The sequence below is a fragment of the Aythya ferina genome, assembly GCF_964211825.1.
Source record: "Aythya ferina genome assembly, chromosome: 2".
Lineage (NCBI taxonomy): Eukaryota > Metazoa > Chordata > Aves > Anseriformes > Anatidae > Aythya > Aythya ferina.
Window position 1 is genome coordinate 92,657,836 of NC_140297.1, and position 24,916 is coordinate 92,682,751.

At 38.5% G+C, this 24,916-nt stretch overlaps 1 protein-coding gene across 7 annotated transcripts in view; it reads right to left on the reverse strand.

Moving 5' to 3' along the window:
- MOCOS (molybdenum cofactor sulfurase) overlaps window positions 1–24,916 on the reverse strand; it is a 274,042-nt gene that overhangs the window by 120,786 nt on the left and 128,340 nt on the right. For all 7 annotated transcript variants that reach the window (XM_084509001.1, XM_084509002.1, XM_084508998.1 and 4 more), the window contains one exon: window positions 15,769–16,407. In XM_084509001.1, coding sequence (XP_084365127.1) covers window positions 15,769–16,307 — 539 coding nt within the window. In that variant the 5' untranslated portion in view covers window positions 16,308–16,407. The remainder of the gene's footprint in view (window positions 1–15,768; window positions 16,408–24,916) is intronic.

A 24,916-nucleotide genomic window follows, 5' to 3' on the forward strand; every position in this document is an offset into this window, starting at 1 on the left:
TGGGAGGCTGGTTTTGAAGTCGAACAAGCTAAACTGCATTATTTCCTGGTGCGAAAACATGCTGATATAATTGTCTTTATTTAAGCAAAAAATGTCATAAAGGACAGAAAAATCCATGTTTACTTCCAACATAGCTAAAATCTCATTCTTCAACAACGAACACATTGTGGCAAGAGGAGGTTAGAGATAAACTAAATTGAATATAGCGTAATTATATATAATTGTAATTGGACTGGTAATTATTTTTCTTAAATTGAGCTTTTATCAAATGGCTGAGGAAATATTTATAATGTAATTGTTATGCACACTGGCACAATCGTAATTCACACTGCAAATACACGGCATTCTCTAAAGCTTTTCTTAAGAGTCAAGTATAATCAGGGGATTGTAAAACAAAACCAAAAAAACAATGGAGAGAAAAGAGAAAAATGAGTCAACATTTCACTGGGATAATCTTACAAAGAAGATCATAAAATCCTAATTTAAAGAAAGGCCCCCAAAACTGTCACTAGTATTTAGTCATAATGTCAACATTTCCTACCAATGCAAGGCTTCTGCAAACAGGATTATTATTGATGCATCTCATATATGCCAAGAAGGTCTTATTCTCTTAGGATGCTGCTATAAGGCAAGGCTAAAAGGGAAAAGACAAACTTTGAACTTTTCAGTCATAAAGAAATTCTCATTTTAAATGGTAATCAAATTGCCAGGGTGAAAAGGATTCAAGGTTTTATCATTTCATTGACTGTATTTTCCCTGCAATCAGGGAATTAATTGAAATAAAAACACTACAATACAAGGTTGGAAATAGTACAAGGTAACACTGTCTTCTTGGATTGGCCTAGAGACTGGAAGAAGACCCAGCAGGGACCTGAGCCTCCAAACCAATTTGTGTCTGTCTAGGTAGGTACATTATTAAACAAATAGAGAAAACACAACAGAGACAACGCCTCACTGAATTTTAGTTGCCTGAGGTCGCAGAATCAAGTTCAGCTTTGAGTGCAAGATGCTGTCTAAAAATCAATCATTAATCTAGACACTGTTCACTTACACTGGGTATACAAAAATTAAAAAAAAATCATTTTAAAAATGATACTGCTCACTGTATGTCCTTTTTCCTATTTCCTTTTAGGATTACAGTTCATTCAAAGGTGCATTATACATATATATATGTACATATACACATATATATACACATATATACACATATATACATATGTACATCTTACTTTCCTCCTGCTCATTTTAGCTTAATGTCACACTACAATTGTCAGGAAAGTCTCTTTATTTTTTCCTCTTTTTTTTCCTGCAAACTGAAACAGATGCCAAAGATATTTTCCCCTATGGAAATCAGACAAATGGTACTGTCATTGCTTTCTTTTTTTCCTGGAGATTTGTAATGCATATAGTAATTATTTCACCATGGGATGTCAAATCACTGTGGTATATGAAGCCACAAAGTCTCTGTTGTAATTGATAAGTATATGTTCCAGTGCAAATGAAGTTACACTACGCTTTGTTTTAAATTTAAGAACTGAATTTCATCGCCACAATAAGGCTGTTCCCTAGAAAATACACTTTGTTAGAATTCTGCTTTCAGCTTAAGGAGAAGTGGACAAGAAGCAGAAGGCAGTGTCTGGATGTTTATTTATTTTCAGGGGAGAACCAGCCAAAGCTGCCTGATTTAATGGTGTCTAAACCTTGTTATGCAAGTTCTATAAAGAGAGGCAGATTTCCCAGCTGTAGCAGTCAGACCAGTAAATTAGGTTACTGCAGCTGATGAGCCTTGCCTCACCTACATTTTCAGCCTGCCGTGACTACAGCCGCTCCGCCGTCTTTCTGAGTCCCAGAGGAAAGAGTTTGGCTGAACACCTGGGGTTAAAGCGCCAGGCACAACCTGGACCACAGGAGCAGGCCTAAAACTGTTATTCCTCTGGCTTGTAAAACGAAAGCAGTTGGGTTCAGTGTCTGTGTTTTGGCCTTCTTCCTAAATGATAACTTTGACTTAGAGATCTTGTCATGCATTTAGGTTTGCAGTGGAAACTGAACTGGCATGAGAAGAGTGTAAATAATATTCTCCTATGAACACTCCAAAAAAGCAGTGTGCGCCTGGTAATTTATCAATGTGAAATGAAGCGATCAATCAGCTATTATTACAGAGAGAGGTAAGGTTCACATTATTTATTCTGAGGACAGTACCGCTCAAAGACTTTGAATTACAAGGAGCTCTAAGACAAGTTCACTGGGTTGATATGCTGATGCTTTCTGTGCCATCAAGTCCTTCCAGTGCTTCCTAAACTTAGTCTGTAACTGTAATCGATACACACCTCAGCACAGCCCAAAGAAGAGGTAAAGACGAGGAGCAGCTTCTATTTTTATTTTCTATAGAGTGAAGTCTACAGAGACGCTGACACAGTGGTGGTGGCTTAGTCACACAGAATCAAGAAACTGGTCTGTCACCAAGCATGGGGTCCAATGTCCCTGTTACTTCGGATCTTAACTACAGACTACTATTTTAAGAAGGTGCTAAGGAAGAAAGACAGGTTAAAGGAAAAAATACTCATCATGCAACATGCTGCATCCGTACTTGTGGTTTATTGTTTGGCCACTAGTTCACGAAAAAGCTCACTAGTGATCTACTCGTGTTCCTGGTTGTATGTATATGGTTTTCCTTTTTGTATGTGTCATCTGCATCTTAAAAATGCGTTGACAGTATCATTTGTGGACATCAATACAGTGATAGAATACTACTCTTCCTCCTCCCCCTTCAGGACACCCACACAAAAGCAAATTTGACAGACTTGTCAAGTGTTTTCACACCTTTTCAACATGTCGCTACAGATTAAAAAGTATCCCAATGAACCCCACACAGTAATTAACGATGGCCGGGCTTTCCTTGTTAAGTTCCTTCCGTACCTGAGAAAAAAAAAGTTTCAGAACTCTTAAATTAATGGATTATTAATCTTTAACTGGGGAAAGCAGCAGAGATAAGAAAAGTTTACTTAAAGAAGATGTTCTGCTGAGAATTCTTAGGATCATATAAATTTTTAACATTCCTGAAGCCATTTAAATAGCTGAAGGTAGATCTCGTTGGCTGTTAAAACTGCTTCATTAACTACAAAATGATCTCTTCAAGATTCACATTCTCCCCTTTAGCTCATAATTTAAATAAACCAGACTAGGATAAGAAATCTTCCTTTATCTTTGACTCACAGTTCTGATTGCCAAGCATTTGTGTTCATCAGGCAGGAAGGGAGATTAAGTGCGAACTTAATCAGTACTCCCTGCATGACAGAAGCATGTGTTAATTTACATTTTCCTGCACATGGAGATGTGAAATAAAACCCATATTTGCTATATTTTAAATGCAGTTAGAGTATAAAGTTGATTTGTCGAATAACCTGAATTCCTGGAAATAGTTCATCTTAAGAAGCAGAACATCCACTCAGGTGTGCACACTGTCACACCCAGGATTTGGTGGCATTGTTAATAGCATGCATGTATTAGAGAAACGTCTAGAGAACACGAAACTAATATATCTTATATTTAAATTCCTATACATATTTCATATAAATGTAAACTGCAGATGTGCTCATACCATGGACACTAGCTTCAGATACTTTATTCTGTGATAGAAGGACTTACAGTAAATATTTAGGATGTCTCCTACAAATTGGCACACCGACCATTCAGAAGACCATTCTCTTTTAATAACAGGAGCTGCATAGCACACAGTTTGATTCGCATTTTGTACAGCAGCTGAGCACATACAAATGTCTTCTGTGGTGGACTTCAAGTTTTCCATCAGTTCCATTAATAATGTTTCCCTGTGCTCTGTTGTGAACTTACATAAGCAACACAGTTTAAGGAATACGAACAAGAAAATCATGAAGGTGCTAAACTTCTTGGTAATTGGTTCTTGGTAATACAGTCATATTATTAAGATAAAATTGGCTTCATTATATTCTGTTACTTAAAACGTTTCGCAGGCCAAGTACTTTATAAAGGTCTGGCTGAAAGTTAGTCCTGTCACAACATTTTAGTCCTCACTAAAATTTAACACCGCACCTCACATCTGTGTGTGCAGAGCTCATTGTAAAGCTCCATAACAAAAAGCTGGAAGAGTTACTGCTGCAAGGAGTTGTTCCATCTAGAATTTATATTTCCAGGCCGTCAAAGCTTGCAGGCAGGAATATTTCCTTAGTTATCTGTCTACTGGTAAATCAGCCATGATTCGTTGCTTATGTGCGTCCTTATATACATTCACATACATCAAAACCCTAATTCTTCAGAAAGTGTCAGCCAAAGGGCATGTTCCTGCTTCTTTTTGTTGATCTAATTTAATCATCACATTCATTAAATGCCAGGAGCGTAATTTTTTATGAACAATGAGGGGGGCAGTTTTCCTGCTCATCCCCAATTCTGTAGCAATCTGTCTAGGAAAATCAACTAGAAATGTCTAGATAGAGAATCAATGAGAATTCATGTATTTTTAAATCTCTTTAAATGATTAAAAGGAATTAAATTTGGCATATGGAATGTAATCAGAGGTCTCCTGTTGAGTCCAACAGGAGATGAATTGGGCCACGAGGCCCCTACACAGCGGTTTTGTCACTCTCATCCCAGTGCACTCATGCTATTCTCATTTATTGCATCACGTTTCTGAAAGCCTGCAAATGCTCTTCCTAAGATTTTAGCACAACAGAGTACAACCTCTCCAGGGCTAAACGTGTTGTGCCAGCAAAGGGCTGTAATAAAGCAGGCAGAAAAACTCAGAAATTTGAAATCTTGAAAGCTACGGTAATACAGGAATGAGAAAACGCTTTGATGTTGCATACACTGAAGCAGCTTTAGTGTGAAAAGTATTAGTAAAAACAGAAAATTTTGATGCTAACCATAAAATTGTGACTATATATTAAAACTTACCCAAAATACAAGTTACATGTAAATTAAAGGATAATTGTGGAGTTTCAACCAGATAATCCATTTTGACTGAAAGATGTCTGCTTTTTACATTAGGAAATCACCAAAAGTGATGCTTTCCCATGAAATATTTGCATTTCAGTGAAACACCAGTCAAACTTTCAACAAATGGCTTTAATAACACTTATCAGAAGGAGCATGATGTCAAACTTTAGACAGGTTCTCATACCTTCAGATAATAATTTTAAAAGAAACTACAACATGACACTATTTGTGGAGTACTTAATACCTTCAGAAAGACAGCCATGTGTTTTCAGCATGTAATCTAGAAACTAAAACAGCATCCAAAAAATCTGATGTCTAGCTAAGGAGATTAAGGGTAGGAATCACTGTCAAACAACACTCTGTTATCCAATTTGTGTCTGAAGAATAAGATTTTCCACACAGGGAGAACAAACTAAGATGAAAATATAATAAAATAACTGTGAGCAAATGGCTGATCTCAAATGACAAGGAGTATTTTCAAAAGGCAGATTTTTTATGTGACATCTACAAACCTCCAGGAACATCCAGGTCATTCAGAAAACCATTGATACCCAATGGAAAGCAAGGTGCTTTTTAGGATGTCCACCTAATCCAACAATACTGAAACAAATCCAGAAATAATGGTGAATGGATTTATATATGAGGGGATTATTTTGAACACAGATTTGCAATATACAAGACAGACAGATGGAGCCATAAATATATATATATTTTTAAAATAAATATATAATATATATGCTGTATATACAACGTACAGCATCCTTACCATCTTACACAAACCAAGTTCTAATTCAGACTGCTGTTGGGCCCAAAATATTAATGTCTCACTGAGTTACTGGTGCTTTCTAAATGATGCTGGCATTCAAATCAGTATGAAATCTATTTCTTTAGGAGAAAGAGCAGTCTCATGTGTAAACATCAGATGTGTAAAACCTCATTTTGAAAGATTTCTGTCACCCAGGAATATGATTTGAACTTAACCAGAACCGAGTAGTCAAGATGACACTATAAAAAGGTTACCAAACCATGATCAGTACAAGATGATTAGACATAACGTAGTGTCCATGTATTGGTATTCCACAGTGAAGGATTATATTTTTCTATCTATATACACGCTTCTTGAATTTAAGAAAAGCTCATCTAAAGTTTATTTTATCTTTTAACTTCTGTTTCTCAAGACAAACACAGAAAACCTAATGCTAACAGTGACTCTGGATCTTTATTTTGAAACACTATCTCAGCTAACACATTACAACAAAATATAGGAAAAATTTAGCTATACAACAAACAAGACATAAACATAATCTGACATGAACAATATCCTGCTTTAATACGGATGAGGGCTTCAAAGTGGCTGCACTCATTTGTATAATGACAGCAGAAGAGCTAAAAAAATATTAAAAAAAAAAAAAAAAGCTTCCATTGTATGTGTTAACTGGGTTGCTGTTACTCAGCAGTAATTTATTGTTTTGTTCAAAAAGACAGACCATGCTAAATCTGTCACTGACAGAATGCCATTTTTCCTCATGTAAACTAGCCATATATTAGTGAATACACTAAGACCTATCAAGACACTTCTAATTTAGGCCAAAGTGAGTGATAAGGACAGTTAGATTCGTACTAACCACTTCCTAACAGTGGATGTTACAAAGAAAATCTACGCAATTTATATTGCTGAACTCACAAACTGTTGGCATCAGCAGCAATCTAAAAAGAAAAAAAAGTCATTTCAGACTACTACCTGGAGACATAACTGCAAAATGTCTGCCATAAAGGATGAAGTAGGAGATACAATCCACTCAGTGTAAGTACTTTCACAGCTGTAACTCTAAAACTTTTTATCATAAAATTCACCAAAAATAAAGCTATTACAATCATCTGACACAGCTATTAAGCCATAGCAGATGCTATTTGATAATATAAATGCCTAGATGTGGAAAAAGTAGATTATAATAACGCTAGAGAATCCCTCTGAATTTTTTAATTGAACACGAACAGACTGAAATGTGACAGCCAAGTGTTTAATCAAATTTGAGTATTTCCTATGTCAGTAAACGTTTAGATGTGAAAGTCAGGAAAAACTCTAAAACCTTTTTTTCCTCAAGAGCATCAATATTTTCCTTTTTCTTATGAATTAAATCTATTTGAGAATCCTGTAGATGTTTCTTTCACGGGTTCCCAAGAGCACAACTGCCAGATGCACTCTTGCATACATTTGACTAGTAAGAAGATGAAAAAAATAAAAATAAAAAAAAAATCCCCACGCTTGTTTATGCAATCTTCAAATACTAACCTGAATGAGCTCATCTAAACATTTCAGCTGCTCTGGCTTTATATAGCTCTTTTCCTGCACTAGAAAGCCAGTGACTACTGAACTTTATAAAAGGTAGCTCTCTGTAGCTTAATTATAAATGAAATATAAAATAATATGGATACCACATAAGAAGTCTCATAATCAGAGTCATTAAATTTAAGATTGTTTTCTGAGTCTTCTGCTATTAACATGCAATCCTTTATGGGCATTTCAGCTTGCTCTCTTGCATTCCAACTCTATTTAGACTGCAAAGATATATCCCCTTAAATGACAAGACTTGTCTCTGATGCTACTGACAAGACTAAGTTTGATCTTCAAGAACAACTTTCAAAAAAGAGTTTAGAAGCACGATTCAGAATGGAAGGAAGCCACTGAACTGAAAAAGAAAAAAGGCAGAGAAGGTGAGAATCTCCTGAAACTTTATATATATGGTTTTCACATGTATATATGAACATATGTCTCAGTCTTGAAACTTTATATATATGGTTTTCACATGTATACATGAACATATGTCTCAGTCTCCTTCAGTGGAAAATTTATGACTGGTTCATAGATCTTAAGAAGTCCATGCACAACATACAGAAAAACACTGATTTTTAACACCTTCTTCCAGAGAAGTGCAAATGAAAGGAAGCAAGAATGGTTAACATCAACTCATGACACTACAGTGCATTTGTGTACAATGGAAGAGAAGCTTCTTCATTTTTGATCAGGCATTTCCTACATAAGCTTAGTATCAGTTTCTATTAGAGGGAGATGCTTATTCACCGCATAATGATTGTTTGCATTAAGGACAAAACCTGAGAAGAAGTAACCTAGTCCTATCCCATTTTGGAAGAATTTGATTTGGATTGCATTTGGCCAATGTTTTTAATTATCAGCCACTTCACCTCCCTTTGCCTCCTTCCCACCAAAAGAAAACAAAACAACCCACACAGGTTGTAGAGAGACAAGATGAGCTATAAAGGGAGTATTTTGAGTTTTGTTTCCAAAAGGATACACACAGAAATACAAGCCTTGCAATTAACATAAACCTATTTGACAAGCTGAAGTCTACATTAATATTCAGACGAGTTTCTGGTCAGGAGATGGACTTAAACACAAATTGTTGAAACTGAGATGGTTCAAAGTGCAGGAGTTTGTGCTGAGGGAAAATCAGTACCAGTTCCTGCTGGGCTCCTTTCCACCCTGCCAGGTGTGCAGCCACAAGACCCTCGAGGGCTTTGGGTCTCTGGGGAGGTGCCCAGGGCGTGACACGGGGTTCACAGTCCCAGCTTCTTTGCCATACCTGGCAAACAAGATATCCATAAGGGATCCAGCTTTATCGGGACATGAGGAATTAAGCTTCATCTGCATAGCAGGAGAGCCTGCCAGCCCCAGCTCCATGCTTGACTCCTGTCTGTCTCTGTGGTGGGAAGCCCAGAGGGCCCGAGCAGTATGGCAGCCATATACACTAATTGGACTTCTTTACTTCCCAAAACAGAATTGCCAGAACTCTCTTGCTCAGTGCTAAGGATTCATGAGGAAAAGCCCTTTGCAAGGTGGCTCCAGAGCTGTGCCCGAGGGAGAAGCCCACCATGGGCCCTGGGCCTCCAGGAGCAGATGCCCCTGCCCAGCTGCCATCCTCCCTCACCACACCAGGGCTTGGGGTGGCCACCCGTGCGGACACGTTGTTTCAACTATTCCTCCGTTTTTGGCATCTCCATTCTACTTTTTACTTTTCTATTACCTCCTGCCTTTCTCCCTGCTCATAACACCTCTTTTTTATTTTTTTTTATTTTTAATGAAATGGAAAAACTAAACCTCTTGTCTCGGCCATTCCCTACACTCACAGCTTCCTTACCACTTTTACTGTGCTTTCGCCATTTAGTCTGAAAGATTTCTGAAGTGGGGCACACTCTTTTGGCTTTGATAACACATCTGGCTTTGATAACACATCCAGCATGGTGGCATCTGGGACCTGGTACTGGGATCTTCATATATTTTGAGCATGGAAATAAACAGTAGCAAAACTTTTGAACCCTGCCTAACATAAATCTAAACATACTCTAACATATCCTAAACATACTCTAGCAAGTTATGGCTCAATTTATATTAACTACATTGGGATGTAAGAAGGGACAGACAAAAAATTTTAGTCAACAGTTGAAAAGTGGAGAGTTGAGGAGAGGGCTGGAGGCTGGCAAATGCTGTCAGCAAAGAATTACAGGAATTAAAAAATAAATAAATAAAAATTGCCACTCTTTCCTAAAAACTTCAGGCGTTCTACTTTGAAATTGTTAATCAGGAAAATCAGGGGCCAGGCATGCAGCCAACAGGTGCTCCCACCTGAGCTCAGTGCTTTTAGCCCATCTCAGGCTGCACTCTGCAAACTGAGATTCAAGTGACTCCAAAGGAATGAAAAAAAAATCAGTAACCAACTTGGAACAATTTCAGCATCATCGTAAAAACACTTAAAACATACACACAGATGCCAGAGGATTTGGAGCATGTAAAAACTAGGTTAAAATAAAGTTAAATATCTAAATTGACCCCCTGACACTAGTTACAGCTCTTCAGTAAATCTGCCTTAACTTGTGCTTTTGTCTCTAAGACTTCAGGAGTCAAACAAAGCGCATTGTACTAATTACACACTATCCAATGGAGTATTTACAGCAATTCCTGTTCCCGAGAACTGCCTGAGGTAGCAAAAGCTTTAATTCCCCCATTTTGAAGTAAATCAATGCCTTAACATTATCTGAACAGGACTTGTATGTTGTAAATATCATCTGGGTCAAAAAGCCAGTCTCACTCTTCTACATGCTAATGTCAAGTACACAGTATAAATGGTAAAGAAAAAAAAAAAAAGTGATTCTTATGCTGAACAAGTTAACACTGTTTTTCCTCATAAATCAAACAGGTTAATCAATCACACACATAAAATCTGCAAAGCACAAGAAAAACACTACACAATAAATTTATCACCAGAAAATGCTATACAATCCCAATATCTGGTTCTACAAATTTATAAAGCTTCTCAAAGACTTAGGGCAAAGGTTCAATTCTAAACTTGAGTCTAAGAAATCCCTGGGGTGAAACTGTATCTCAACAAGTTGCTCACTGCAGTGATTGCAAATAGGCATCTTCGCTCAGGCAGGATTTGTGCTGTATTTGATCAAAGTACAGTCTAAATTTCTTTGCATTTATGTTTTTTATCATTATTTTTTTGCTGAGCATTGCTAAAAAGCATGGAAGATCTACCATACCCCCACCCAAAAGCAACATCTCCCACTCATACATCCCTACTGCAGATTGCAGCCTAGCACAGACACTACAGTGTGACTAAACTTAATATTTACATTGCTGAGAGGCAATGTAAATTGCCTGGCATGGATATCTCTGGCACTGTGGCTACAATGCATTGAGGACCTGAGCTGGTTTGATTAAAAGTAGCTTGGGCATCTGTAACTGCACACAGCAATAATCACAAACATTTAGACATTAGACACAGAATATCCCGAGTTGGAAGAGACCCACAAGGATGATTGAGTCCAACACCGATGCCTGTCTTTTCTGCGTGCTCCTAGTACTTACAGCTCTGAACCCTGTACTTGATCCACTTCAGAATGGGATTTCCCAGCTGTGCACCAGGAAAGACTGAGAATGAAAACACACCTCAAGTCTTAATTCTCCCCAGGACTTAGTGACGAGCTTACTCAGGAGAATGCTGCCTTCTGTGGCTCTGGACTCTGTAAAATATGGGAGCGGTCACTTCAAAAGCAGAGTGGCAGGTGGTTCATTTTCTTCAAAAATCTCTGCTGGAAGAGCCTGGTGGCTACAACTAACTTTGTACACCAGGAGGTATCTGTCTGAACCTCTGCAGGAAGCAAAGAGGCATTGAACTGGGGGTTTTGGAAGAACTTAACCACCAATCTTCTCCATCTGTGTAGCTAAAAAGAAATGTGTCACCAGGTGCTCAGCCAAAAGGTCAAGAATAAAGGCTGTCCTGAAAACTGACAGGGGTTTTTAAGTTAAAAGGTTGAAAATATAAATAAAGACATCTGAAGGGTGCACAATTGAAAGGAGGGGGAGAAGCTGACTGATGGTGGCCCAAGTCACTGTTGGTTGTATTTTCTCCCCAAAGTGTTACCTACACTGCTGCTTCTCTCTTTGGGTGGCTGGTTCCTAATCCAAGTTCACAACATTTTTTTTACATGTTTGGTTGCAATCTACAAGCATTTATCAAAGGCACTGCTTGCAATTTATGCAGGATTCATCAATCTAAGGTAAATACCATGGTGAATCAAGAACAAAAGTGATCCCCAAAGGATTACTTCTGGCTCACCAATTTATAATTTTCAATTTATTCTGGCTGTGTTGAGATTTTGGGCAATGAAGCAAACTTCATCACTGAAAAAAAAAAATCACCTGGAGTATTAGACTGCTGAAAGACATATGAACGCCTCCTCAGTGGTGGGATTTAGAAAAAAAGTAGAGCAAAACTTTCCTTTACATTAAATAACGAAGAAGTTACCTATCTGTAGCAATGGTTGGAAAATAAACAAATACATAAATATGGAAAATGTCCACTGCTGCCTTGCATATTTCTAAGAAATAACAAAATATTTTTTTAAGAAATAACACACCGTGTGATGTTCTTTAGCAGAGACACTTCAGCAGAGAAAGGAAAGAGTATTAGGTCACTTGAACCTTCTTACAGATATTCAGAAATCAAATATTCCATTTTCCTTTATTTTTCCACAGGTCTTGCTTTGAAAAACAGTTGTAAAAGGTTTCAGAATTAAACTATCAACTAGATGAAAGTACTTTGTCTTTCAAACAGGGACAGCAGCTGTGTGAGATTCCTACCCAGTTCTACTCCATGCCCTCAGCCTCTCATCGCTGTGGGACCGGTATGGCACTGGCTCAGTCTCAAGTCCCAGCCTGTGGCTGCAAGAAGTCTGCCAGGTGCAGGGCCAGCTTCATGGTGTAAAAGCTTGTTCGAAATTAGGTGAAGACCCCCTATCACTTCCTACATACGTCATCTGGAAGTCATCATTTCTGTTTGAAAGGATGGTTGTTCAGGAATTTTATGTATTTGGAAATCCCTCCATAAGCAGGCCTTTTGGAGATCTACAAAAAACTCAAAAACATGGAAGTAACATGGCAAAATGCTTTGAACAAAAAGTACTAGCCACCGTGGAGACATTTGAGCCCGCTGACTGCATTAAAATAGTCATAGAGAGTTGGACAGAGCCCTACATGTAGAACCCAGGGGCACAAGCTAGACTACAAGGCCAGCATCAACATAGGTATTGTGCTGTACCCGACATGGTTGCCAGTCCTTTGGTGATTTCTCAGCACTACAAAAAAATTCAGGGCAATAAACCAGCACCTGTCACCATATTCTTTCTTTCTATACTAACAGAAACTAACAGTGAAACTAAATTTCAACCAGAAAGACCAGCTTTTTACCAAGGGACTCTAAAGCTGCTCCACAACCACCATCCAGCCCCAGGATATTGACACTAAATCTTCATAAACAAAAACCTACCGCATCAAGGAAAAAGAAACCTTTGCTGCTGCTCTGGTTAAGTACACTGCATCATAGACTACAAAAGTGTGGGTGGTGCTCTGGGGCTGTCAAATCATCCAAACAACAGAGACAAGAACCACTCCAACTGGTCAGGGACAAAGTCACGCCATCTGGATTTTCAAAGATGTTGAAAATGCATTTGGGAATGAAAAACACACAACAGCTAACATGCTGGTCGGCTGCGATGCAGATATCCAATTTACAGACAAAACAACAGTGCCTTTTCTCTTAGTCATAAATTCCAGAATGATCTGATTCTGAATAGCACTCCCAGATACAAAAGAAAAATAGGGCAGATGATGAATATTTTATCACTGAATCCTTGCTATATATAATCATATTATTTTATTATCTCATGCTGCGCAGAAAAAAACATGGGAAATGAGGCTAGATTTGTGAATGATAATAATAATATGTCAAGCTGTTTGATACAAGAATGAAAATACAATAAACATGATTTTAAAAGTTGAGATAGGAAGACTGGTTACTGCCATGAAATGGGAAAATATGGAAGTGATTTAAGGGCATTAAAGGAATCTAAGAAAGTCTGTGATAGAATAATTTATTTAGCAAAACCAACAAAATAAAGTACAAATAACACCAGCAAAAGCTGTATCCATTAAGACAAAAGAAAACAATTTTGACAGTCCTGGGAAGGAAAGATGGCCATAAATAAGGTAACAGTAGCTTTGGCCATGTTGGCCTGGTATTTCATCCAAAGTGTAGTTCTGTTCCTAATTGCTCTATCTCTGTGTATTTTATTATTAAGAACATACTTTAAAAACATAACAAAGCAAAACCTCATAACCTCTGAATGGAAAAAAAAAAAATAATCTGAAATGAAATAGCCTGGAGAACACTGATTGAGATTTTCAATGCTGCTGTTTTTAATGTTTTCAGGGAAGGGTTTTCCTCATTCCTGGCCTGTCTTTGAAAACTTCAGGCCTTTGTAGGCAGGACTTTAAGTCTCCACAGTTCACAAGGGATTATGGATGGAATCAATCATGCTCTAAACATGAACCTTTAAAAATTAGTTTTTCAAATAAAAATCAAAGCAGTAGATGAGGACCAAAGCAAATATTTATCAATGTATGAGTCAAACTGAGTGACACTTTGGAGTCTAACAGGAACTAGCATCACACATCTGGGTTCAGGTGTCAGATTTGATTATTTCAGTTAGGTTCTCTCATACCAAGATTAGACACTCTGCACCCAGCCTGAGAAATCAAATTGGACAAATTCCCTTGTTTATAACCCTGTAGTAGAAAAAGGTTAAAGCAGGCCTTTCTTCTGCTCCAGTAACAAAAGAGCCCTTGAAAACAGTGGGCGCCGCAAATATCTGAAAGACTTGTAATTAGTCAACCTCTGAAAACTCTTGAAAAAGATAACAGAGACGGAGCTCCCTAAAGGTTCCCACATACCTTTCTCCCATTAATTAAAAAAAAAAAAAAAAGTATAAAAGAAGAATTGAGATCTAACACACATTTCAGGTATTTTTATCTGCTATGCAATATCAGGAGTCGTGTGTCAATTACCTCTAGAAAAGCTACTCAGAAATTAGAGCCTGCCTAGGTCAAATTAAAGCAGGTTTTCTCCTTGGCTTGCAGGTGTTGCAAGGGTACCACTGGATCCCATGACTTCTGTGCCCTTTCATCCTGACTTGCAGTGAGTAATCCTGCTGCACTTCAAAGCCTTGTTGGCTTGAGAAAAACAGCAGCAGAGCTCAGAACAATAATGCATCCTTGTTGTTTTTATTTCTAAATTAATGGATTAACTGACTGTTCACCATACCAATGTTCATTTCAGAAACATGGCTTCATACTGCAAGAAGCAACCAGCCAGTGCATTTACCAGTCCAGAACTAAAGCCCCTAAAGCAGCACTTAGAGCATACAACTAGGAGAGCTGCACACACACAAAGCACCTTTAGGCATTATTACATACACGCTGAAAGGACACATTTACATCGTGGGAGATGCAGGACTTTGTGCTGCTGAATGCACATCCATAAACAAATGCTAGGCATGACTGGCTCTGCTTATCCCCTTTATGCTTCCAGCCACTTACAAGGACTATTATTCAATACTAAATGTTGATCTCAAGCCTTCCCTTTGTGTGGATGTATTGGATGTGGGACAGGAAGGAAGCCCCTTCACTACATTTATGTAAGCTGGTGATGGCATGAGGGACAGAGGGAGGGAGATCAAGTATCACTGAGAGAGGTATTTCAGTATATTAAGGGACTAGGGAAGTTTATCTATCGCCTTGTATTTCCTTATGTATTTATGTGTGACCTCCGTTAGGTGATCTCTATCTTCTGTGGGAGAGCTTCACAGCTTCTCCAGAATCTCAGTCATGAAATAAGAGTGCAACAAATGTATGTCCTTGGCAATTCATCTTACTGTGTGTGATGCTTCGATAAAGCTTCTCCTGAGGGTAAAGCATACTAATTTGCCAGTGAAATATACTGCCCCTTCTTTCCGCTTTCACCGTGGATCATTATAGAGACTGCCTTAACTTTCCATTTTCACTGGGGGTCACTCAAGAGAGTGATCAGCCTTGGCCTGGCTGGTCCAGATGCACGGCTTCAAAACCAAATCAGTTCTACTGAGGTACCGTACCTACAAATTAAATAACGAGTGGAATAACCATTATGTCACTGGATGGTGAACCTTTACGTTTCTACTTGTTGTGGCAAACTAGATAGGGGAAGGAAGTTGGTTATTTCCGATAACATCTTTCAGATATGAAAAATAATACTAAGAAGAAATCAATTAGATGTGAAACATCTATTCAACTGCATAAAGCAGCACAGGTATCACAGCCCAGGGCATGCACCAAAACTACTACATTTGTCTAAAGACAACAGTATCAAAAAAAAAACCACCCTGTTTTGTTAAACAAGGACTTACCTTTCTGCCATGGATTTCTTTGGGAAGTAAAAATCCGCTCCTGCGAGGTAGGCAGCTGCAGTTCCACCTCCGAAATAGGTTTTCCTCAAGAGGGGGGCAATCCGGTTGTTTACCAATAATGCTCCTAAACCAGTAGGAAATCCAAAGATTTTGTAGAATGAGATAGGGATAAAGTCAGCTTGGTGAACTCCCAAGTCTAACGGAGAACAGCTCACATATGAAGCTGCATCCAGAAGAACAAACCACTTCCCTGGCATTTTGATGGGGCAGAGTTTTCCAGATTTTATGTCCTGTATCCATGAAAGGGGATATTTGGTACCAGAAAAATTGCTCTGAGCTGGGTAAGAGAACAGATGAGGTGTCGTGCAGTTTTGTTCTTCAGCTGGTAACCAGTTTTTCTCAGATAACAATTCCTTTGGTTTTACAGGAACAGATAATACATTCATTGAGGCAGTTATCCCCCTCATACCCACCACAGATGTGTGGCTGTCAGTTAGGTAACAAAATCGACTACTGGGTTGCTTCGAGCCTTCAGGCATCCATGGGAATGCTTCTGCTACCAGTTTAAGTGCAGCTGTGCATCCAGATGTGAAAATGACAGTGTAATCTTCAGAAGTAGTGCCAAAATGTCGCAATATTCTGGAAAAAAAAAAAAAAAAAAAGGAAAGAAAATAAAAGATTCAATTATTTTCTGCTTTTTTTTTTTTTTTTTTTCCTAGTTTATTACCATGTGCCTCATCTCTGGAAGTGTTCAAGGCCAGGCTGGGTGGGGGGGCCTCAGGCAACCTGATCTAGTGAGTGGTGTCTGTGCCCATGGCAGGAGTTGGAACTAGATGATCTTTAAGGTTCCCTCCAGCCCAAGCTGCTCTGTGATTCTGACATATTCTCTATTCCCTCAGCATAAATTCTTCCACTCTGACACCTAATTTAAATAGAAGTACACAGGTTTCGCCAAATAAACTTCAACAAGCAAAACCAGAGTAATTCTGCCCACAGGAGACTTTTTCCAAAGCTGCAGTGAATGTGGCTGAGTTTTTAAGGACGGGAGCCAATTCTGCTTGGCTGTGAACAGAGTGGCCAGTCCAGTCCCTCAATGGGATCAGAATTAAGCCTGCATATGATTAAAATGTACATACACTGACCTTGAAATAGACCATTTATCTGCACAGGATTAGTTTCTGGGTTTTCTGTTTGATTGCTGTTGTTATTTAGTTTACAAATTATCTGGAGCAGACAGAGTATCTTTCATTCATTCAAAAAAAGAAAAAAGAAGACAGCAACAAGCAACAGATTTACACACATAAGGCTGTAATCTCTGTTGTCCACAAAGACAGCCTAAATCAGACGCAATACAATGTCTTTCAATGAGCCAGACTAAGAAAACTTAACCGAGCCATTTTCTTGAGGCATGCCTACACTACACACTTGCTGATGCCCGGACAGCACCTAGTTGGCTCTAAACTATCTTTTGTGACCCACCAGCTGTTGGTACCCAGGCTAACTTGCACATCTCTTACAGTATTACAGTGCACAAGACAGACTGGCATCAGGTTTTTGCAGAGGTTGAGGAGCAGCATTAGTTCTGTCACTTTCCTTATATGACAACCTGATGAACTTTTTCTTAAAGAACTTTTATTAAAATCCTATTAACAGGAAATGTAACAACCATTTAGGAAGATTGGGTGGATGAAGCAAACCAAACAAAACTGAACCAGAGCATAAATGTTGCTGCTCAGAGGTGCTGTCTGGCTTTCAAGAAAGGTAAGATGTTGTAGGGGTCCTCAGAGCATCTCTCTTGCTGCAGAGCATTTCTGTGAACAATGTAAAGTGTCATTGCTCTCCAAGCAGCTGGTTCTCTGCCCTGTGCAATTCCAAGGTACAGCCCAGACTCTGGGTAATCTATAAACCCTGGCCTTCAATGTGTATCATTAGAAGTTTGCATGTTTTATGTAACAGGAGATTGCCTTACTAGGGCTGGCATTTAAATGTTCTATTTAAATGCAAGTTCTTCAAAAGGTTATGTGGCAAATTCAAGCTAAAATTTCCTGAGCCACGGAACAGCAGAGAGAAATGCCTCAAAGTTTTGTGTGTCCAGTCTGAAAGATGAATGCTACAGGCAAAGAATGGTAGAGCTAGGTGTGTGCTGCAGTCAAAGTTCTGGCAACGGGAAAGGAACAATTGCAATGACTTTGATGATTAGGAATAAAAACTGGTCTACAAAGGTACATTGAAATAATATTGACAATACATCTGTCTGCTGTAGGAAAGTCTTGTACTGGGAAGCACAAAACACTTCAGATGGCTTCATAATCCTGGTGAGATTTAAGTTTCTCCAGGACTTCAGTTTTTGAGATCTGATGCAATTGTGGGGAAGTTTGTGCTGCCTGGTAATGAAGAAAGAACTTCAGATTTCACAAAGGACATCAGCAGGTCATGGATTTTAGCTTGAAATGTTTTGAGAAACCCATCTGAAAGAAGTCATAGAGATCTTTCTGAAGTAGACCTGCCAGGTGATAGCTGCAGCAAGCATTCACAGCTCCAGACTTCGTTTTTAAAGACCATTTTCAGAGAAGCCAGATTTCCTCCTTAGAAACCACATTAGGGATGAAGACGGGGATAATCACAGCAGCTTAGTGCAGAGAACTGAGCTACCAGCCTGCTCCATTCATCACCACGCCCTGCCCTTCCTGGTTGCTGAATGGCATCCACTCAACCCATCTCCTGCAGCGAGCTCTGCAGCCTTCCCCACTGCTACCTACAGCAGAGCTGACTGTAGGAACCTGAAACCCTTAACCCAGAGAGCAGCCTCTGCTGCAGTTAGCCTAGCTGCAGGGTTACCACTTACACCAATTGCCCTGAATTTCCTTTATTCTTCTATCCCTTCATTCACCAAGAAACGGTGGGCAGCAGGGCAAGCAAGAGTCCTACCTTACTTTTTAGGCAGGACAACATTAGACTGTGTGGTTATTTATTATTATTTTTACCTTGGGAAAAAAAAAAAAAAGGAATTGGAAAGAGTTGTTAGAAGGCCAGGTCTTTGTGGTTATGGACATGTTTACATGTATTATTAGATGTGGCTTGTTATTTATTTTTTTTTCCATACACTGCAGTCATTGGAAAGGTCCTGGAATCATTATACTGATAAAAACACAAACTACAAAAAGGCTGTGCAATTTCCAGAAAAAAAGTCAACAAAAAATTATTGAATTTTCTATGTTTTCTACCTCTGTGACACTAAGACTAATTACATATTCATATGGATGTGCACTTAGAGAATACCTTTTGAGTTAAAAAAGCTGGGTTACAGGAGCAACCTCTTGATATGTAGTTTCCTTTCATAACAGCAAACTGACAAAAGCAGCAATAAAAAGCACACTGAAGACTCTTATCAAGTCTGTTCCTCTTTTACTTTCTGTGCTTTCTTTGCTCTCTTCCTCAGTCAACCTCTTTGTGCCACACAGGCTGAGTGGGAGGTGAGACAGAGCCAGGCAAAATGCCAATTTTACTAAGGAATAATAACCTCCAGATTTCCACAGAAATTGTACTGACTTGCCGCAACACTTAATTTGACCAAAAGACACTGGAAAATGACAGTAAGTGGGATGCAGGTATTGTGGATCAGGATTTAATAACAGGATGCTGTTGCCCAACTATGAAAATCAAAGCCAGCGAGTACTTTTATAACACATTTTCACGACTTTACAAAACAGCAAATAAATAACTAGATAGATAAATACATAAATTTGGGCTCACAAGTAATGACAGCTCTATGTTTAAGTCATAAATAAGAGACAAAGTTCAAGCACATTAGTAGTATTTTAACTATATTTAGTTTTTAATCATTCAAATTTAGAAACAGCTGAATAGTACTGAAATAAAATCCACAACATAATATTGATATATTTATCTATTCAGTTCATTACCAGAAACTGACTTTCACATGAAAATGATCAAGCTTTAGGGCAAAATTTTCAGAAGTGCCCAAAAGAATTAGAGCCATTTTTTGGTAAAGCATTTAAGTTCCTAAAGCTGGAGGAAAAAACAAGTTACTTTTCTAAATGCCTTCAATAGGAAATAGGTTCTTTTGTGAATCTCATTAGGTACCTATTTGCATTTTGGGTCATAGAACTGCTATGACTCTAGTACTTGTGAAAGAGGTAGGATTTTCAAAACCAGACATACATTTTTGGCTAAAGTATTTCTGACATCAATAAATAAATAAATAAATAAATAAAGCAAAAGCGATAGAGCCAAAAAAAAATTTCTCCTGCAGAATGACTTCTGATGTTTTCAGAACAGACGAGCTATGAGCACCTCAGGATGAGGTTTATAAAACAAATCCCACAAACTCCTGAACTACAGAAGCATTACTATGATAAAATCTGAGTACTTGGGGACAGAAAGCTGCAATACCTCTGAACGACTTCTGCAGACCCCAGCACTACATCCTTGCTTTTGACATTAATATTGGGAAGCACTGGCTATTACACACAGAATTCCTAATGCTCTGTGTCTTCATGTAAGACGTACCCCATTACAGGGAAATGCAGTTCACCTTTATTACACTCCTGGAAGATTTATAGCCATATATAAGGTAGTTGTTGGCAGCAGGACTAAGGACTTGCAGAACAAAACTGATAGTTTGATCTACTATAGCTCACAGCTGCGAGCAGTAGTAGTATTTTATATTATTACAAATTTCCACTTTTGAAAGAACTCTTTGGAAGAAAGGACTAAGACGATAATTGTTTCATTAAGCATACTCATACAGCTGTGTCACCACGGGGAAAACTGCAGAAAGGATGAGAAACCTGACTCAGTACCTTGCTTCCAGGCTGGCAAGGGAGGGAAGAAGGCACGTGCTCCATCTTCATCATGCATCAAAGGCAAACCCTGCAACTTGCATTGCCCTGCTGTGATCTGCCCTTCTCCTCCTCCTCCTCCTCCTCCTCTCACCTCTCCAAGAGGACACAGATCAAACACAAGGCAGTCAATAATGCAAGAAGTGCATCAGCTGAATTAGCTGTTGTTTAATCCTTTTAAAAAGCTACCATAAGGGTTTTGTATCTCCATGAACACCATTGAGCCAAAATGTCTTACTGTTCTGAAGACAACAATGGCAAGGAAAGTCAACTAATTTCAACCAAGCTTGCTGTCTCATTTCATACACTTAATATGCACCTAATTAATAATGGGCTTTGTATTTAAAGTTATATATTAATTATAATATAATTATAATATTATATATATTATTATAAGTCTGATATTCTGAGGGAATAGTCTTATTATCTAACTTACCAAATACAACAGCCTGAATTAAGAGCTTAATTAGAATTAGACACTCCGAATTGCCACTGGCAGCTCTGCAGAGGGCACAGGCTACTGATTCATTCAGCTACCTTAGGTACACAGAGTCACCCAAGGCTGGATGAAAGGGTTGTCCTCTAAGGCTGTCACCTAGCTGTAGCTACCTCAGGTTAAAAAACAAACAAACAAAAAACAAATAAAAAATAATGTTTCTTCTCATAAATAGTTCTTCTGTGGCTCTCAGCAGCAGAGCAGGAGCAGTGCTAGCACAGATACAGATGTCCATATTATACTATTTCCATTATAGCCTCCCAAAACTCTGTTGATTTACCTGTTTTTTCCATACTTCTAGACTTTAAATACTTCAAAAATATGCTTTATGCCAGTTCCTCCACTCTCTTCAAATTTACCATTTTGCAAAGGCCTATAAAAAGCTGAGCAACGTATCTGGCCATGTTTGCATTCTTCCATGTTAGCTATTTAACAGTTGAAGTTTAAGTAGCACTTTATAAAGGCTCCTTTTCAGCTTGCATTTATATATTAAAAATATTTCTTATTATAAAATGTTCCATTGTTGCATTATCCAGGAGCCCAAATCCGGTTTAGGCTTGTACAGAGAGATGCTTAGATCAGAAATGTCACCACATTGTCTTCTGCTCCACAAAGACTCCAAAAAGATGTAATGTACTGTTTTCTAAGGAAAAGATTTTGTGTGAATGGCAACTGAAAAAAAATATTAAAAAAGACTTCAGAGATAAAATATCTTACTTTGACTTATAACTATTTTTATTTTAAAATATCTGAGAGGAAAACGCTTTTCATAACAGCCTTTTTGCCTTTATAATCCCTTCTACACAGATATGTGTGTGAGAAGTATAGCCAGTGGCTGCATCTACATTTCTAAGTAAGAGCATTTTAACCTTCCTCATTTATTAATGAAGGGTCAGCTCCAGCTATCAAAGCAGTCAGCTGAGAAATTCTCATCAGCTTCAGCGAGGGATTAGTAATGGATCCTAAGGTCTTACAGACTCTGTGGTAGTTACAGACGCTAGGAGCTGGTACACAACAGCCTGCTTTGAGGCTTAACTTGATGTCTAGCAATAGTTTCACTGTACATGTTCTTTCTATGTATATGAAGAAAAAAAAGGAACAGAAAATGTGGGTACTCTCATTTATTGCAATGCAAGAAGATACCATAAAGAAGCACATGCCACCTACCGCACATCCCAAATTTTCCTTAGCTCACCTCACTGACAGAAGTAATAAGTGACAGGATAGTTTAACAAGTTACAGCCATATCCATAAGGGGAATGTTCTGGTTTACCAAATTAAAAAGACAAGCCCTCCGGGTAGGAAACGTCTTATTTTGTAAAGACAAGGTCTATTCAATATGTTACAGCACTGTATTATATTCTCATTGTCAATTCCCAATCCAAACACAAAAGCAAACTGAAATCTATGAGAAGCTGCAAGAATCAAATGTATTTAAGCAGGAAAAAAATCTACTAGGTCTGTCTTCCTCTAGCAAAGCATTAATTGAATGAAAAAACACCCTTGTAAAGGTTGGTTCTTGCCCTCCCGATCCACTCTCCTTAAAGGACTGTTTACAATAGGAATCTATGCCATAACAGCATAGATTCAACTATGCAGCTAATCCAGCAGAAATTCAAGGGTTTGCCCATGGATTAATACCTGCTTAAGGAAGAGCACAGAAATAAATTATCCTTTATAGTTCTATCTCAAAGTTTATTCAGTCGCCTTTTCTGTTTCAGCCTCTTTTCCTATACTGACAATGCACAAATGTGAACCTTTCAGAACACATGCCAGCTGTGAAACAGGCACATTGCTTTATTTATCCTCGCCGGTCACATCCACATAAACTTATTTTCTGACCACTTTACTCAAAAGGAGCTCACTGTGATCCCAGCTTCTTACCATTTCTGCTTGCACAAGAGTGATCAGGATCTCACCCATTTACACTTCTGCTGCTTACGACACTACTGAATTAGCTTCCTGAACTTAGGACATAATTCATTAGTGGGAAGGTGCCTGATAAGCCTCATTTGTCATAGGCAGGCGGTGAAAAATCCCTCCCTTTCCATTTGAAAGCGTTAGGTTATTTAGGCATTTGCGCTCAGCCACCTGAACTGAAGCATTATAATCCGTTACACTTATTCTCCCAGGCACTGACTGATTCACTGGAGACATGCTGTGGAAATGCCCGTTTGCTTATAAAGGGTCATAGTCAGCCTTCACCAAATAAATCCTCTCCCAGCTCTGTGAAGTTGGCAGCACAGCAGAGGGCCTGGAGTTTGCCTGGCACTACATCTTCAGAGGAGCAGTTGCTCTTTAAAGGCTACAAAATGTCTTCCTGCAGGAAAAAAATAAATGCTTTGATGAACAAAGTCCGTGAGAAGCACCCATCCGGACTAAAAGGCGTTGACCCTCATAACAAAGTGCACATCCAGAAGGCATTGGGTGTCATAGTGGGCATACTGACAGAGCAAATTCAGATTTAGGATGGTATTATGGCACTGCGCATAGCCAGAGGAGCAAAATAGTAGGAAGGAATCAGGAAAACCATAAAATACGACACTGCAGGCTAACTGCTGGTACAGTTTGTTCCAACACACAAATATGACTCCTCTCCCTGGCAGAAGCCTATAACTCCTATAATTTTCTAGATGTGGCAGAAACCCCTGGGTAACTGTTTGCGTTGAAATTAAATAGTTATTATTCCACGGTAGAGAGAGAAGATCAATAGCTACATGATTTTAAAACCACTTTGTGGATATTTTTTGTGTGTAAAATAAGCCAGATGAGTTTACTCTAGTGCTTGCAACAACTGCCAAAGATTTGTGAAAACGCTAGTGAATCCCAATATTTTCATTAATTAGCACAGAAATTACTTTGTGTATTTACACCACAGGCTTTTCAAATGAAAATTCACCACCTGCTATTCAAGTCAACCAGGCAGAAAATCAAAAAAGCAACCAATATTTCAGGTAACCAGTTAAAGAGGGCTAGTGATGAGCAGCAGACAGCCCATGAACAAGCCACTCCAAATTATATTTCCACAAACTATAACTATATAAACTATATAAAATATATAAAACTATATTTTCCAAATAGAAAACTACTAATGAATCTCTCTCAGTTTTTCAGTCATTCACATGTTAAAATTCAAATGATTTTGAATCACAAATCTTAAGAGTTACCAGGAGGAAGCAAATTTAAAGCCAAACCCTGGAAGATGATGCACTAGTGTACAGCCTCAGTAGATAACACTGTCTAGGACAACTTCAACTTGAGATGTTCTCATCACAGTATTTTCTTCGTAACATCTACGAAGAAACTAAGGTCAGTATTCTCTGTTTCCAAACTAGCACAGACCATAAAATTTTAATTTAGGCATCCCCTGAGCATAAACAAAGAATGCATCAAAATTGACTTCAGTGATGAATATGAAAGACAGAATAGTATTAGCCAGAGGTATCATCTCTACTAGTATTATGTGCCAGAATAAAAGTCTTATTCACAGGTCACAGGAACAAAGGAAAGGGTGTGCATATGTAAACGCATATCACCTTTCTTAAGGCATCTGCACTGAGGACACCCGAGCACACCACCCTTTAGATTTGCTCAAAAGTCACAGGCATCTATATGCTGGGTGCACGCTGTACAGCCACACCTATCCAGCTTAACCTCACCTTCAGTGTCTTTGGAGCACAGTCATCCCTCTTTCCAATCTTAGGAAGTCCTGATCTTTAAACTTTCTGTATGTTCTGAGCTCCTGCAGACAGACAGATTCCTAAGTGTTGCAGCATCTAGCTAATTCAGC